Source organism: Lygodium microphyllum, chromosome 23, assembly GCF_053477565.2.
Source record: "Lygodium microphyllum isolate KBCC chromosome 23, Lygodium_microphyllum_v1.1.10, whole genome shotgun sequence".
Lineage (NCBI taxonomy): Eukaryota > Viridiplantae > Streptophyta > Polypodiopsida > Schizaeales > Lygodiaceae > Lygodium > Lygodium microphyllum.
Genome location: NC_141157.1, coordinates 78,028,846 through 78,047,058, shown reverse-complemented (window position 1 = coordinate 78,047,058; position 18,213 = coordinate 78,028,846). Strand labels below are relative to the sequence as shown.

The 18,213-nt window shown below is 40.6% G+C and overlaps 1 protein-coding gene across 2 annotated transcripts; it reads right to left on the bottom strand.

Moving 5' to 3' along the window:
* Nucleotides 1-4,393: 4,393 nt before the first annotated feature.
* On the bottom strand, nt 4,394-7,596 carry LOC148016369 (pentatricopeptide repeat-containing protein At4g18520, chloroplastic-like). Of its 2 annotated transcripts, XM_087663728.1 has the most exons (3): nt 7,180-7,596; nt 6,890-7,066; nt 4,394-6,817 (listed from the first exon to the last, which is right to left on the bottom strand). In XM_087663728.1, the coding sequence occupies exons 2-3, from the start codon at nt 7,055-7,057 to the stop codon at nt 4,418-4,420; spliced, it is 2,568 nt and encodes an 855-aa protein (XP_087519854.1). In that variant the 5' UTR covers nt 7,058-7,066; nt 7,180-7,596; the 3' UTR covers nt 4,394-4,417. The 2 variants fall into 2 exon arrangements, with proteins under 2 accessions (XP_087519854.1, XP_087519855.1); XM_087663729.1 differs by having other exon boundaries at nt 4,394-6,727; nt 6,890-7,596.
* Nucleotides 7,597-18,213: the final 10,617 nt, after the last annotated feature.

Genomic DNA, 18,213 nt, shown 5'->3' with positions numbered 1-18,213 from the left:
GCAAACCGTCAAAGTTGTCCAAGACATCCGTTTCCCTGTGGCGTGATCTTAAAATCAGCAGCGAGGAGGTCATCGTGCCATCTTCTTCAGCCCTTGCTCCTCGTTGTAATTTTGGCCCATACTCGCCGTCGAAGGCACTACTGTTAAGCTTCATCTAGCCCAAGCTAGGATTCTCTACACCTTCCCCGTCGTCTGCTTTCATTGTTAAGTAGTCGTGGGTAAGAAGAAGAGAGGCTGCGACGAATCCAAACGGAGAAGACGAGAACCGCAAGGGGCCAGGAACATTTTCTTCGGCGTGAAATCTGTTATGTGTCTACACATGCTGAGGAGAGCTCGAGAGGGTGACGATCTAAGCTTCTTTTGCAAAGGGCTCACTGCAACAATCAAAATTGATGCTGAGTATGTATGAAGGATGAAAGTCACTACTTCGTGGAGCTTTCAACCGATAGAGTATGACGAGACCAGCATGGCTCGATGAGACAAGACGTAGCAGCTGAGGAGAAGAGAAGCGATGACGAAGGATATGACGATGGCAATAGGCGCGACATCAAGATGCTTTTAACGACAACTATGGTATTCTGAGCAAGCTTCTTGCTATGACTGGACCACTCGAGTCTTCTTGTGTATGGTATAGAAGAACCTTCTGAAAAGGAAATCGCGGAGGAGGCCAAAGACGAAGAGCAAGCCATAGCTAAAGTATATGGTCAGAACTATAAAGATCTATATATTTTCTGTAGGTAAGGAGAACGTGCCGATTGGTGACTTTTGAAAATTAAGGATTGACAAGGTTCTTTATCATCAGCATATCCTGGAACCATCCAATTCTGATTTGTACGATCCTTTGTGCATCTGAAGCTGCCGACCCAGCAACTCTCAGGATGGGTGTGAAATTCAGTTGATGTGAAACAATAATTGTTAACCTTGCTTTTGGTAAAGAGTTTACAGCTACTATTGAAACAAAACAATTACCAGCTAGATCGTGTGCATGCAATGGATGGTGCAGTAGTGCTAAAAGGAGTCATATCATGACCAGCAATGCCATACTGTAAAGGAACTTTCATGAATATGCCAAAAAGTGGTGAAGCACTTGTATCTTGAGAAGCTTACCACCAGCTCTTTTGTCTTGTGGGAAAACTTCTTAATATGAGCTTATGATCAACACATTGATAGTTTACTTCCCTTTGGTTTTGTATTTGTACTTGCAATACACGAAACTTTGACAACAATAGATCAATAGCAAGTTCAAGTCATGTGTATTGTGAAGCTATGCCAACAAAATATATTCACACACACCTTGAACTCTTCATACGTAAACATGAACATGCTCATCTAAGCTGAATTGATGTATTGATTTGAGTTGAGTATTCTACATCATTCTTTGCTTCTATCTCACATAGGGTTCCTGCGGCGAGCGACTTCACAAAACCCCTGCGTGAATCCCGTGCGACAACGACCCCTTCAAAGACACAACAAAATGAAAGAGCCACCCTCTCACAAAAGTAACAAAGATCACCGACACACAAGCCCATGAATGTAGGAAGGAGATTTTCATTGATTGGCTCAAGAAGAACCCAATGATGTACAATGAGTGAACAATTAGATTGTACCAAGACTATGAAGTAATGTATCTTTCATTAGCTAGCTCATACTAGGTTAGTAAAGCAATCTGATAAGCAAGTCAAGTGTCCATTAGCTTGAAAGGAACTTCAAGCTCCTTCAAGCATGGGTGAGTGTGAGATCCCCTAAAACCATCCTTCCTTCTTGGAAAGGATGGTAATTTTTTTATTAAGCACTTAATTACACAATCAACAAATGAACATAACTTTTCACATGTGAAAGGCTAGAAATTTGATTGTTCCCTGTACTAGACAACATTTACTGCTGTTGCTAGCTATCAGGAGGCCCCAAATTATTATTGCCAACTCCAAATGTTGTCGCCAGCTCTTGGAAAGATAAGAATTTGTTGTTGCCGGCTTCAATTTGGTCTTCTGTCCATGGCTGCCTCATAAAGTCCTCCAATGGTTGTAAATCAGACTAGCAGCATCTCCTTCCTCTCTTGCAGGCTAAATGCACTAAATCCCTCTCCGATATCCCAAAATGTGTTTCAATCTTGCACTGGCATTTATGCCAAGTGGCAACCTTCTAAATCCATTTTTTAGCATTATCCAAGTATTAATTTTTAAAATTAAATAATTTTGATCATTAAATTCAATCCTAACACTACCTAAGATTAGTTGTCCCCATCCATAATTAAGTTAGCTAAGCCATTTGCAACCTGAGTGGTTCCCAATCTCTATTGACCCTTAGACTAGCATTAATTAATTAATTAATGCTAGTCATTGATATCACCACTGACACTTATTGACCAAATCATTGCCCTAGGGTCAAATCTGATACCAAACCACTGCCCCAAGGTCAAATCTGATACCAACTGACCAACAAAACCCAGTCAGCATAACTTATCACAACTTTTGCCTTTGACGCCCACTACATCCTCAAGGTCCTTGGCTTGTTACTATGGAATATCTACCATGTGCATCACATGTGCTTAAATAACCTTGCATATTTAATTAATAAATTAATCAAATGTTATCAGTAAGATTAAAGCATCTCAAAATTTCATATCCCCGTGACGTCCCCTTGTCCCTTCTTCCCCTTCCACTTCTGGGGCTTTGTAGTTATCCCTTGGTGTTGCAACCACATGCCCATATATGGAGATAGTTTTGTGCTGAAGCAAGGCCCTGTACACGTGATCATATACAAATACCATGTACAGCAGCTGTCAGGATAAACAGGGGTGGCAGAAATAGGAAGAAGGATGGGTGTGAAGGAGAATAGTGGAATGGGAAGGGGATGGTGCAAAGGGAAATGGTCAGGGACAACAATCAAGGCTTATTCTTGGAGTGATTGTCTGGTAATATCATTAAGATCTACAAAAGCAAACATGTCATTAGCTGTGATAATTCTGCTATGATCACAATGAAGTACGTGGAAAGCAACCTGGCAGCTAAATCTTATACATAAAGCCAATGTATCTGGATACTGGAATCATACATGCAAAACCTTCCAAGAAGAAGTGGCAAGGAAATGCTTTGAGAATAATCCTTACTGTGCAGTATGACATAGAGAATATTTGGCAGGAATTCTTTTCCCCAAAAAAGGTTGTGGCTAATTATATCACTTCGAAGAAATTTATGAAGAAGTACAAGTGCTCAACGGTCTAGTTGGAGCTGTCCATAAATCAGAAATCACTCAAATATACAAGCCTCTCAAGGTGGTCTTGGGGGATGGGGGATAGAAGCCATGGAGGGGATGTAGCACCAGCGAGGGCGGCCTTCTGGGGCATGGCCACCCCAGATGTGAATGAACTGCTGCCAAAGCTTCCACTGGTGCCAAAAGTCACCCTATAGCTGTAGCATACATATAAAGGCTCTCACCACTGAAAATCATCTGGCAGCATGCCTTCCGGATGTGCCACCCCGTGAGGCTCCCAATGATCTCCCAAATCTCTGATTGTGATGTCATAGGCTCCATCCCTGGCAGGATTAAAGCAAGGATCCTGAGCATAAGACAAGCGAACATGTCATGTTCCTCCAAACATGCTTTGCTGACCAAACTGTAAGTGGAGGAACATTCTATGAAATATAGTTCTTTTCCAATGAAGATGAAGCTATGTACTGCATTATTGCCTGCTGCTATTCCTGCTCAGATAATTCTAGACGTATCCCTGATTCATCTGCACATTCTATGAAATAACATTATCTACCAAGGAAAATGAAGCAACATACAGCATTATTGCCTGCTGCTTCCTTGGCCCATGCTATTAGATTGACTCGAGTCCTGATCAGATGATTGCATGCATATACCTAATTGCTGTTTGCAATACTGGACTCTCAACACCCCAATGCATTACTGCTGCAGAAGAGGGTTGTTGCATGGAATCTATGCACAGAGATCAAAGGACATTTAGCTGAAAAGGAAGAGAAGTTGAACCTCTCAAGCTTTGTCCCTTTGTCAATGTACTGGGGGATAGAATATTCATTTTTCTTTTGTGCTGGACACACTGTGCTTCTGCTTCCCCTGCTTGATACATCCAGGAATTCCAAAACAGATCTATCATATCTTGAGGGGAGAAGATCCCTTCCAGAAATCAATTTTGCTGCTGCACAAGCCTGTGACCAGAGATTGATAATGCTCAGCAGCCCATGACTGGCATCTACAATAGCAGCTCACAACTAAAGAGACAAGCATTGCAATCAATAGTTCATAGACCAGCAGGAACACTATGCAAATCAACACCAGCAAATTGGCAGCAAAATAAGGACCATGCTACGGTCAGCTTCTTGCTACTGGTGCATAGAGATCTTTTGCCTCAGGATAAAACAAATGGGCATTTCTAATAATTCATTCGCAAACATCATATTAACTTGTTCCATGCATTTATTTTTAACCCCATAGCTTCAATACGGTTTGCATATTCTTGCATACCCGCAGCTGCATAAATTTCACTCATACATACATAAGCTGCAGCGGCTTTCTCATCCAATTGTACAATGTGTTCGAATGCCAATCTACCAAGGCTCACATTTCCCCATTTTTTACAAGCACCCAGAAGGGCAGACCACAATGTGAGATGAGAAGACCGTGTCTCCTTAATTATCTGTAATGCCTTGTTGAAGTGACCCGCACGCCCAAAAAGATCAACCATGCAAGTGCAATGCTGTAAAGTTGGGATGATGCCATAATGCGTGCTCATAGTTGCAAAATGTTTCTGACCTGCATCTACAAGGCCTGAGTGACAGCATGCAATCAGTACAACACTGTATGTGACTGCATTTGGAGTGAAGCCCTCTTGCTGCATCAGTTCAAAAGACCTCAATGCTTCCTCATCCCACCCATGTTGGGTGTAACCTCCAATTAACGTAGTCCAAGTGACAACATCCCGAACTGGAAGCTCATCAAATACTTGCTGTGCTCTGGAAAGTGCACCGCATTTGGCATACATATCCACCAAAGCATTGCCAAGCACAATACTTTTCTCCAGCGAGCCCTTTCGGGCAATCTCTGTGTGTATCTCTTTGCCCTTGTCAGCTGCTCCGATGCTGCCACAGGCATTCAGGACATAAGCAAAGGTAACCTCATCTGGAGAGACACCTTCACACTGCATCTGTCTGTAGCAGTTCAGTGCTTCCTCTGCATACTTATTCTGGGCATACCCTGCAACTAAAGCATTCCAGGTATCCACATTCCGACTTGGAAGCTCATCAAACACTTGTTTTGCTTTTGAAAGTACACCACATTTGGCATACATATGCACCAAAGCATTACCAAGCACAACATCTTTCCCCAATAACCTCTTTTTGACTATCTCAGCATGTATTTCACTGCCTTTGTCTGCTGCTCCTATGCTGCCACAAGCTTTCAAAACACAAGTAAATGTGACCGCATCTGGTGAGAAACCCTCATGTTGCATCCTTTCAAACCACTTGACTGCTTCCTGACCATGCCCATTATGAGCATAAGCTGCAATTAACACATTCCAAGAGACTGTATCACGAACTGCAAGTTCATCAAACACTTGCTGTGCTTTTGAAAGTGCACTGCATTTGGCATACATATCCACCAATGCATTGCCAAGTACAACATTTTTTTCCAGCAAACCCTCTCTTGCAATCTCAGCATGTATTACCTCACCCCTCTCAGCTGCTCCTATGCTTGCACAGGCTTTTATGATGCAAGCAAAGGTGGCTACATTGGGAGAGAAGCCCTCATGCTGCATCTGTTCAAAACAATTCAACGCTTCCCCACCATGCCCATTTTGGGCATATCCTGCAATCAATGCAGTCCAAGTGACTACATTCCGACTAGGAAGCTTGTCAAACACTTGTTGTGCTTTTGGAAGGGCACGGCATTTGGCATACATATCCACCAATGCATTGCCAAGCACGATATTTTTTTCCAGCAATCCCTCTCTAGCAATCTCAGCATGAATGTCATTGCCCTTCTCAGTTGCTTGTATGCTGCCACAGGCATTTATGACATAAGCATAAGTGATCACGTTTGGACTGATACCCTCATGTTGCATCTGTTCAAAACAGTTTACAGCTTCCTCACCATGCCCATGCTGAGCATATCCTGCAATAAGTGCGGTCCAAGTCACTACATCACGAACTGGAAGCTGGTCAAACACTCGTTGTGCTTTTGGAAGTGCACCGCATTTGGCAAACATATCCACCAATGCATTGCCAAGCACAGTACTTTTTTCCAACCAGCCTTCTCTGACAATCACAGCATGTAATTCATTGCCCTTCTCAGCTGCTCCTAAGCTGCCACAGGCATTTACAATGCAGGCAAAGGTAAATGCATTAGGAGAGAGGCCCTCATGTTGCATCTGCTCAAAATAGTTCAGTGCTTCTTCACCATGCCCATGCTGGACATATCCTGTGATTAGTGCAGTCCAAGTGACAACATTTCGAGTAGGAAGCTCATCAAAGACTTGTTGTGCTTCTTGAAGTGCACCACATTTGGCATACATACTGATTAAGGCACTGCCTACATAGCTGTCCTTTTCAAGCAAGCCCCTTTTGAGAATATCAACATGTAATCTGCTCCCTTCATGAAGATCTCTTCGCTCCGCACAACTCTTCAGCAAGGCCACAAGAGCAATATTTTCTTGAATTCTCTGTTTCTGCTGGCTGTGGTTGCTGCGAACAATTAAAACCCCTACCTGTTGGATGAAAGATGGATTGTACCATCCATTAATCCACAAAGATTTATTTCTAAATTGGTGCTTGAATTCTGGGAAGCTTACATTGATCTGACATGCAAAACAACACGGTCACAAGCAAGAACACCAACAGATTTTGATAACAGGAACAAAAATGCTTACCTTGCCACTTTGCTCATCCGACCGATTGGACAGATCCTTGAAGTTCTGGCCGCACGGCAAGTCCAAATAACCTTGACCTTCGTCTTCTTCTTCTGAGGTATGCGTCTGCCTTTGGTCTGTTTTGGTGATGAGTGGCCGAAGCACTAATGCGACGGCTGTACCGTTCATAATGCATGCCTGAATCAGAGGAGACAGACATACACTTTTCTGTGGAGTACTTGTTTCGTACAAATGGCCTATAATACATAGACATATGCTTAGAGGTAAAAAAGAGAGTTGCAGGCTCTAACTGTTCTTTAGGAAGATCCCCAAGATCACATGAGTTGTAATCCAAAGAATAGGCAGCCTGGTGAAAAATCAAATGGTTCGGTGCATTGTAGATATACAAGAGGCCAATATAGACTCACACACACACACACACACACACTCTCTCTCTCTCTCTCTCTCTCTCTCTCTCTCTCTCTCTCTGGGCCGTTTTAGAATGTCTTGCTTGTTCCTAAGCTTTGCAGCAATGATAGAAAATGAATGAAACTCGTCAACCTTTGTTCCCGCCATGACTAGAGCCCATACTGTGCGGAAGAACAAACAGAATGGTATGCTATGAGATGGATGAGAAGCATGCAGCAGAGCAGGATGGCAAAACGATCAAGGCCAATCAAAAAGTGGCCTCATCTGCACTTTTCTAAACTGAGCGCCCATAGTTTGGTGTGGCGTTACAATCGAAATAGGGATAGACGGGCAAATAGTGATATATAGGACCACCATAACTAAGTGGCGAGACTTAAACAAGTAAAAATCACCAACGCCACCTACACATCTACTATGTGCGGGCCCCACTTGTGCTAACTACGAGAGAGAGGGTGTTTGAGGTGGGAGAGCCATTTAGAGGAGAGAGAAAAGGGTCTTCAAGATAGAGAACATGATTTTTACCAATCAATCATTACAGCTGGGTCATGCTAGCACTAATAGGGGCAACAGAGTCATAGTGTAGCGCTACATTTCACTTGGATCGCACCAAGGGGAAAATGTAGAGGTTACTAACTCGCATTAATATTCAGTTGTCAAAAGTATTTGGCACTAGTAGCGGCTCATTTGTCATCAACAAACTGTGAGGCATCTTGAGGGTTTTTTATTCAATAGCACTGCTACCCCACTACTAAACTTGCCTTTCTAGCTAGTATTAGGAGGGGCTCCAAAGGGTTTGGCAAACCCTACTGCCCCACTCCCCCTCGATGGGATCATGTGGGAGTGGGGTTATTTCTATCTCACTACCTTCACTCCCCCTCTATGCAACACAACCCGTACCAAGTATTTGGACTTTTGCAAGTTCATGGAGTATCACCATTTTTTGAGGTACTCTATAAACTCCCTAAATTTCTAACACAAAGTTAAGAGTAGTCAAATAAATTGGCCATGTAAAGAAGAGGACTGAGGAGAGAGAAGACTACAGAAAGGGGGGAGAGAGAGAGAGAGAGAGAGAGAGAGAGAAAGAGAGAGAGACTAAAGAAGGAAAGAGAAAGATAGGAAGAGACAAAGGAGGAAGGAAAGCCATGAAAGCTATGAGGAAGGTGAAGAGACTTAGTTCATTAATTTTTAGATGCCCTAACTAAGTCCCTTTACACCTTTTATACCTTGTCAATGTGACCGAGTATTTTGTGTGTTTCACATGCTATCTCATTCTTTTACATTCCATCTTGACCCCAAAGATTTTTGCCCTCAAAAACAAAAGAACTTATCTCCAAAAGGACATATTGTTATAGCATAGTAGTTTGGCTGCAAAGTACTACTCTATGTAGCATTACAATGATAGAAAAATGCATGGAGAAGCTCAAATCGAGATGGAATCGGGGCATAAAGTCATGTATATGATATGTTTATTAATGGGGTATTGTTAAGTTGTAAGCTTGGCAATCAATTCTTCATAAGTGGGCTCCTAAAGACTATGGACAACATGCTATCCACCATAGACTGCTATAGTAAATCTGCAATAACCTTTTATGGGCTACTCTGAATGGGGTGTACTAGATGTCAAAACGAAGCTCTTTGAGTGTACTTTCAAGCTAGGCAGGATGCACTTTGCTATCATTAATGTAGGGTTTAAAATAGTCCAAAACAAAGTGTTGTCTATAGGCTAATCAAGCTATATCTAGTTAGTATTTGGCCAAAATAGCATCTTTTAAGTGGGGGAATTCCTCTAAGATGGATATTGATTACCGAGAGGCTTCTTTCAAGGGTAGATCTTGCCATTTAATTAGCTATTCTTTAACAGACTTTGACCTTAGCTACTTGTTACACTGCCCATGACTACCTCAAGGATATACAAAATGATGCCCTCTTCATCTAAAGGTGGTAACTCTTCCACATACTCCATTGAGGGTCTAGGCGACAAGCCAAGTCACCTATCATTTTTATAATTATATATGGTTATTATGGGTGTTATCCTTGAGAGTAGAATAGGACTTTAGTACCTTCAAAATAACTAACTCTCCTACTTGGAACTCCATGTGTCTTGTCTTTTCAATGGCATAGAGTTTCATGTACTCTTGGGCTTTTCTAAGATTCATCTTACATTCTTGAAGCAAGGCATGCATGCGTTCTAATTCCTCTTTGCTACTATGAGGATTTATATTGTCATTAAAGAGGACCTAGGAAGGGCATCTTGTCTCCGTACAATGCCTCAAAAGGGGAAACTCCAATGCTGGAATGGGTGGAATTATTGTTTGCAAACTTTGCTAAATGGAGCCATGAAGTTCAAGTATGCCTTGTACATCATGATTAAAGTATATTAGTTAGGTCTTAAGCCATTCGTTAGACCTTTCTATCTAGCCATCAGTTTAGGGGTGATATTGTTGAGTTAGCTGCAATGGAGCTTCTGTGTAGAGATGCAGGTTGAGAGAGGGAAGAGATAGAGACACACGATTTGTGGTACTAAATATTGAGATGGCTAGCTCAACACGTGCAGACATTGATGATGGACCGCCTGGCTAGATGGGTCTACATGTCTACACTTAACATGTTGGTGGTCATTATGATACTCACATGGCCACTGACTTATCACTTATTATATTTAGTTTGTTATACCTACCTACAGCTGGCAAAAGATATAGCACTAGTCAATTAGTGTAGTCTATTATGCACTGTTTGACTTAGTATGCCACTTTTCTTTATGTTGTATCTTATCTATACGTTGTGTACATTGTATAGTATGTGAAAGAAGAAGAAAAAATCAGCCAAGGAAATGTTTTGGCCTCCATCTCTATTTTTTGTTCTTGAATGAGCTTTCTCTTGTGTATACAATGTGTGTTTGGCGCAACAGCTTAAGCAAGTCCCCCCACCACCCGATTCTTGACATGGTATCAGAGCTGTACCGTTGAGAGAGGATGATTTTGAAGACTGAAGTAAAGGAAAAGAAACAAGGTTCGAGCAAGCAAGCAACGCGTAAGAAGCTCTCCCATTCTTCCACTCTTGGATAGTGCCTATGGAGGCACCGGAAGCAGGATAGAGTGAAAATCTCAGATTGCTGTGAGATTTGGTATGCGAGCAGAGCACAATAAATTCTGCATTTTTTTGGGCATCTGAGGCCGTTTCAGGCCTCATTTTAGAGCCTCAAGGTTGCAGACAACAATTTCAAGATACACTATGATTTCGATTATATTGACCGAACATGGGTGCACAAGTTACAAATTTCGAATCTATAATTTTTGAGGTGTTTGCCAGGAAGCAAACATAAGGTTCATTTGCAAACAGGTTGTAGATTACTTGTATTATTGAGCAATCAGTGAAAAATATTGCTTGGTGTATTGCTATGCACTTGTTGTGAAAGGCTGCAAAAGACTAACTTGTTATGTTGTATCCTTTTTTGTGATAATGGCAGAGAACAGTGGAAATCCTATTATTGAGAAGCTCAACAAGAACAACTACCCTTCATTGAAGTTTCATGTGACAAACTTCCTCATTGGAAAGGGCCTTTATGAGTTTGTTTCCGGTGATGAAAAGGAGCCAGAGCTGGGTATCCCTCCGCAATTGCAAATGAATTAAAGGCATGGAAATAATGGAATGCAAAAGACAAAAAGGTGATGTACTAGCTATCTACAGTCATTGATAATACAATGATGGGACATATCAAGAATGCAGAAACTTCACGTGTAGATTAGACAATTTTTGAGAACATGTTTTTAGTAAATACAAAGGCACAAAAGATTCAACTCAAACAAGAGTTAAATACCTTGAAGAAAGGAAAAATGTATGTCAATGAGTATGTTTTGAAGGTGAGAAGCATTGTAAATGCTTTAACAGTGATTGATGCAATGCATGATGATGATGATTTGGTTTCATCCACTTTAAGTGGCCTTAATAATGAGAAGGCATGGAAATCATTCGTTACTTCAGTATGCGTATGGAAGCCATTTTGAGATTTTGATGAGCTAGTCTCTCTCATGATTACCAAAGAGATCAATATGCAGGGTGACTCATTTGAAAGAAATGGTAAACAGGTCCAAGCATTTTACTCAAGTTCAGGAAGGGGACGTGATAGATTCTCTTCGAGAGGCCATGGTAGTGGATGTGTTGGCAATAACCAGCAAAATAGGTTCAATCAGTAATTTGGTGAAATACAAGTTTCAGGAGGCCAAGGAAACTTTAGAGACAGAGGGTGCTCTAGAGGAAGAGGTGGACGGCATAACAAAGATTCTGGAAATTATGCTATTATTTGCCATTATTGTAGCAAAAGAGATCATATTGCAGCCCATTGTTATGCTAAGAAGGATAACATTTGCAGTGGTAAATTGCAGCAAGGAAACTATACATCGTCTTCACGATAGAATGAAGACAAGAATGAGCGTCTATTTGTTATGCAACATATGATGAATGCAATTACAAGAAGAAAGGGGACACATGATTATGTATGGTATGTCGATTCAAGTGCATCTAATCATATGATCAGTCATGTTGAATGGTTCATTAGGAAAAAAATGAACTCGCAAATGGGCCTTTTAGTCCCCCCTCTCTCCTCCTTAAAACAAGGAAAAGAGGAGAGAAGAATAGTAAAATAATCCTCCTCTCTCTCCACTTTTGCGATCTCATTTTGTCTTTTTTATATTATCTACAAAGATATACCCAGATTCCTTCTCTCTCCTTATTAAAAAAGTCTTTTTCAACCAAATTTTATATTCAAAAAGGAGTTAGTTACGGGAGTGTGGTGCTTTGTTTTCAATGAAAAATGATTAGTACATACGAGGTAATTGATTTTTTAATCAAGAACAAGGAAAATGAAATTTCAGAAGTTCTTTTTAAGATATTTTGGGGATTTTTTATATCCTAGCTTTTGGTCAAAAAACAAACCAACTGGTCAAATTTCGTGTTTTTTAGAGATGTTTTTGAAGGCAAAATAGAAATATCTAAAATACGAAAAGTCTTGGACATCCCTACCCTCTGAGCTATTTCCCCCCATATCTATACTCTCTCATGGCTCTTTTGTGACCTCTTCTCTATGTTTATGCAACCTTCATTAATAGAGTGAATTACTTACATCCTCCTTTCCCTTGGCACCTTTGTGTGCCTCTCTGTGCATTTCCACTCTTCCTCTTGTGACAACCAAGTAGGCTCCTCGTTTCTATTAATAGTAAAATGAATACATGAAAGAAAGAGCTGCATATTGAGGTAGAGATTGAATATGCCCCATTATTCAAAAGAACCCAACGTACCAGTGTCAACCCTCAGGTTTTGCAGAGTTACAAGCAAATGGGATTGAAACATGTGGATTTCTGGGTTGATGGGGGAATCTACCCAATTGACCCCTTAAACAATAGATCTCCAACTTTCTCAGGAATCACAAATTTGCTGAAGTATGTGTGCGAGGGTGAAAATGGTTTACTTGATTATACTAGGCGGCTCAATGATCAAGCATTCAAAGTATTTACAACTTGTCAAGCAACCATAAAAAATGGCCATGATGTGATCGCTGCACATCAACTTCATATGCAACTGCTCACAGGACAAGTAGTACAATTGAATGACACTGTAATTCAACAAAACAATCAAATTATTTCAATGCAGGATACTATCCACGACATTGGTATCTCATAAGAGGAGGCAAAGGCACAATTGGAAGACTTGAGAAAGATCAACAGCAAGCTAACATAGGAGCACAAACGAAAGAAGAAGCCAATCAATGAGTTAATTGTGAATAGTGGCCAGTGGAAGTGACATATCAAAGCATGTAAGGTAGCTCAAAAAGAGAACCTAGGTGAGGGTGAGGTTGGATCATGTATTAGTATATTGTTGAAGGCAAGTACACTGGAAAACGCTTTGAGCAATCGTATTTTTAAGGCTGTGAAGGAAAAGGTGATTGAGTGCACATTAAAAGATGTGTCAAATGAGTTCTCAGCTGTGGATGCACAATCTATTTGTGACAGGGCCGGCATTAGCACAATGACTTACTCAAAAATATTCAAAGGTGTGAAGGCTGGGTTTGGTCGTGTGCTGAAGAGAAATAGAATCGTGCCTCTTCCTCAACCTTCAAAGTTAATAGAGACCCAATGGCAACTTAATACAAAGGTTTTGGAGTTGATAGGAGATCCCATGCATGTTCAATGTGTGGAAACACTAAAGGTTGGGACCAAAAATGCATATGAGGTGAAGGTCACCGAGCTCAATAATTACTATTTAGATTTGAACAAGGTGCAGTCGGCAATGGTAATGTACTACAATATGTCTGTTGAGGAATGTAATGGTAAATTACAGTTTGTTATAAAATTAGATGAAAGTGAGGTCGTCAAGGAGTAAAGCTTGAAAGAGTTAGTGTAACTTTGATTAATAGAGCTTTACAATTCGACAAGAACAATCGAGGGAGCTTTAGTGTTCAATCTGAGCGCCATGTGTGCTGGCTCGCTGCATTTGAAGTTCCTAAGGAAACATTTAAGGTGTTGCAGCTATTCTTTATGCACATAAGCATTCCAAGCATCATCGATCGTCAGGAACATGGTGAGATGCTCTCGGTTGCAGGGTATGGTCAATACTTGGTTGAATAGCATCTTGCAGGAGACTTGAAACTTTAAAATGTATGTGTGGAATCTCTAATGGTGCAAATACAAAGAATCCATGCCTATATTGCTTGACAGAGAGGGTGGAAGAAAAGGACGGAAAGAAGAACTGGCGAAAGGTGACAAGTGTTGCACCGACACGCAATAGAGAAGATCCCACTTGGAAGCCCATCTTCAACATTCCCTTGGATCGTATTCACATTTGTTCATTGCATGCTTTTGTCAGAATCATGGAGAAACTTGTATATGAATACATTTTCTTTGCTTATAGGATGCAACCAGAAAAAGAAGCCATTGCAACGTGTAGGAATGTGGAGTGAATGCTATCAGAAATTGGGCTATACAAGCATCAAGTGACGATTGAAAAAGGTAAGAAGAGATCAAGAAAATCTGGTAACTTGCCAAAAAATCCTTGCTTTGGAGGAGCAAAGGCTAGGAAGTTTCTCTCAATACCCATCAATAAGGAAGGAAATGTCATCGTTCGTAGGCCACATGACTACGATGGATGGATAAAGTTACATTTTGCAGTTCCTGATTGAAGTAATGGAGGAAAAACAAGATTGGCCAAAGCTAAGGTTTGGATAAGTCTTAACAAATTGGCTCCCTTACTTCGCAAGATGGTGTTTAACAATGAAGATAAGCAAGAATTTATCAATGTTGTGCATAGCTTCTATGAAAACATGGTGGAAGCATGGGGCAAAAGCTCTATCACACATTACATGGTGCGTACTAAGTTAATATTTTAAAATTGTATGAATTGTATAAACTATTGAGCATAGTTTTACTCATGTGTGATATGTGTCTTTGTAGCATATCCTTGAGGCACATGGGCCATACTTTGTAGAAAAGGGAAGCATTGGAATTTGGTCCACACAAGGGATGGAAAATTCACATTGGATAGCGCGTGGTGCATATTTAAAAAAAACTGATCATGGTGGAGGGGTGAATGGTAGCAATCCAATGATCCAATTGCTATCTTGGTGGTATAGGATTATAGTAGCAGATGAAGCTAAACTCTAGCAAAAGAGAGAAAATGAAAGTGCTGATGAATCGGTTGCAGACATGATGGAATCACGTCGTGTCACTAAAAGAGTGTGTTATGAAGCCTCAAGTGCCAAAGAAAACCATGCCAAGTAGTTAGAAACAAGGCTTTGACAAGGCAACAAATGGGTTCGAAAAGAGCTAAGATAGTAAGATGAATAATGTGAGTCAGTGTGAATGCAATTCCTAGTTTAACAGAGAAAGAGAGAGTGTGCATCTATGTGAATGAGTCTCACAGTTTAGGATTATATAAAAGAGGGTTTCACCTTCTATCTTATTGATTGAGTTCTCACATCTCTTGTGGAGGAAAGATGGAGGTAAGCAGAACGCTTAAAACCCTAATTACTCTCAGCAGGGAGCTTCAATGGAGACGAAAATTCACGAGTATCGAGAAGAGAGGGAAAGTGGTCTGTTGCTCAACTTTTGGATCAAACTGATTTTGTGAGAGGGAAAAAAATCGAAATTGAAAATTCTCCAAAAAAAGGGGGAAAATACGAGGTGAGAGAAACTCAAATTTTGTGTACTATTCATTCTCTCTTTTTTAAATTCCCCACTACCCCTTTTTTTAAATAGAAAACCTAAGATTTGGAGAGAGAAGATTCACCCTCCATGGATGTCAATATCTAGCCTTCCTATTGGACAATCCAAAAGGCCTACATCTTAAACTATATTATTTTTAAGGGCCCATTTGTGAGTTCATTTTTTTCCTAATGTTGGAGAGATGCATGACTTACAAAATATAGGTTATGTGCAGATGGGTGATGATTCATGCCACCCAATTTCACACATTGAAAATGTTCCCTTGTCCTTGCATGATGGCTAGACAAAGAGTCTAACATATGTATTACGTGTGCCTTCAATCACAAAGAATCTAGCTAGTGTCTGTTAGCCAAATGGTAGAGCAAGGGTTGTAGGTCTGATTCTTTGCAAAAGGTTATTTTGTAGAAGACTTTAATGATAAGTGCAGGTTGGTTGCAAAAGGAAGTAGAGTTGGCCGCATGTTCACTTTAGATATTGGAATTCTTGAAATGGATGCTATTATGTATGCTAAAGAAAAAGGAGTGGTTACAGACATTGAAATATGGCATAAATGCATTGGACATGCAAATGTGCAATGGCTGAAATTAATGCACTCCAAAGGATTGGTTACAGGGTTGCCTTCCTTTAGAGTTGCATAAATTCATAAAGTCTGTGAAGCATGTTAGTTTGGTAAGCAGACAAAACAACCCTTCTCGCATGATAGAGAAGTGAGGAGAAATATACTTGATGTAGTGCATAAATATATTTGGGGGCCTACACAGAATGTATCTCTCGGTGGCAGCAAATACTTTGTCACATTTATTGATGATTGTTCAAGGAAGCTATGGGTATATTTCATGAAGGAAAAGAGTGATGTATTTGAGCACTTCAAAATTTTCAAGGTAGCTGTTGAAATAGAAACAGACTTGAAAGTGAAGTGCTTAAGATCAGATGGAGGGGGAGAATACCTCTCTAATGAGTTTAGTGACTTCTTGAGGACTCATGGGATAAAGAGGCAATTTACTTGCAGGTATACCCCACTACAAAATGGGGTTGCAGAAATAAAAAATAGACATATTGCAGAAGTTGCATTGGCATTAATGGCTGAAAAAAATATGCCAAAATATTTTTGGTATGAAGCTGTTCATACTGCTGTCTATATTATGAACAAAACTCCCATAGCTACAGTTCATGGGATGACTCCTGAAGAATGCTTTCCTGGCAAAAAGCCAAATATGTCTCACTTGAAGGTATTTGGTTATGTTGCATATGTTCATGTGCCACATGAGCTACGGAAGAAGCTTGATCCAAAGGCTAAAAAATGTATTTTTATTGGATACTCTTTAGAGCAGAAAGGGTATTGTTGTTATAACCTTGTCACAGGTGAGCTCAGAGTGAGCAGGGATGTTATTTTTTATGAGATACGTAGTTAGTATGCACCTACTAGTGATGTATTAGATGATGATAATGATCATGATAGCTATGTGTAGAAAGAAAAGCAAGAATCATAGAGTCATAGTGGACTAGAAACGTCATCTAGTACTACACCTACAGTGAGCCCTTGGTCTGGGAGACTAAGGAGTAGCCCCACATCTTCAGGTGGATCTATAAGTGTTGTAGGCAAAGACAAAGGAAAGAAGAAAGTGTTGGATGGTAATGATGCATCTACTAGTCGTTTGGGATTTGATGGAGATTCTAGAGGTTCAAAGAGTTTGGATGATGAGCTTGGTATTCCTTCAGTCAGGAGAACAGGTGTACAAAGAGCTCATAGTAATGTAAAGGCTCCATTGAGTGATCCACGGATACGCAGGTCTAGAAGGGTCAGATACCCTATTAAAAGATTTGGTTTTGAAGGTTATGCAACTCACCATTATGCTTATATGGTGAAACTAGTTAAGGATGTTGAGCCCACTTGTTTTGAGGATACCATTGGTCATGCTCATTGGGATGCAGCAATGGATGAGGAGATGGTTGCATTAGAAGCCAATAAGACTTGGGATTTAGTACCCCTGCCTAACAATAAGAAAGCTATTGGATGTAAGTGGGTTTACAAAGTCAAGCATAATGCAGATGGTTCCATTAGTAGGTATAAGGCTAGACTGGTTGCAAAAGGCTATGCTCAAACATATGGCATAGATTATGAAGAGACATTCAGTCCAGTTGCTAGGATGGCAACTGTTAGATGCGTGATTGCTTTGGCAGTAGCCAAAGGTTAGAGTTTGCAGCAAATGGATGTTAAGAATGCCTTCTTGCATGGTGAATTGCAAGAAGAAGTGTATATGGAGCAGCCAGTAGAGGTTATGAGGATTTAGAGCATCCCACATATGTGTCCAAGTTAAAGAAGGTGCTCTATGGGTTGAAGCAAGCACCTAGAGCATGGTCTAACAAGATTGGAGAGTATCTTATCAATATTGGATTTTGTATTTTCGATGTTGATCACTCACTTTATGTGAGAGGGGGAGATGTGGATGACTTGATTATTACAGGTGACAATGACAATGGGATTGCTGAAATTAAGGACTTCTTGAAGAAGAAGTTTGAGATGAAGGATTTGGGTGAGCTCAGATACTTTCTTGGTATTGAGGTGATTAGATGTGATGATGGTATTGTTAGATATGATCAATGCCCCACCCTCATTAGGTGCTACCAATGATCCATGGTGCTCAAAGTTGTAAGGCCCCCATTATGAGGAGAAGCCAAATGTGAGCCCGGACATTGGTTGAG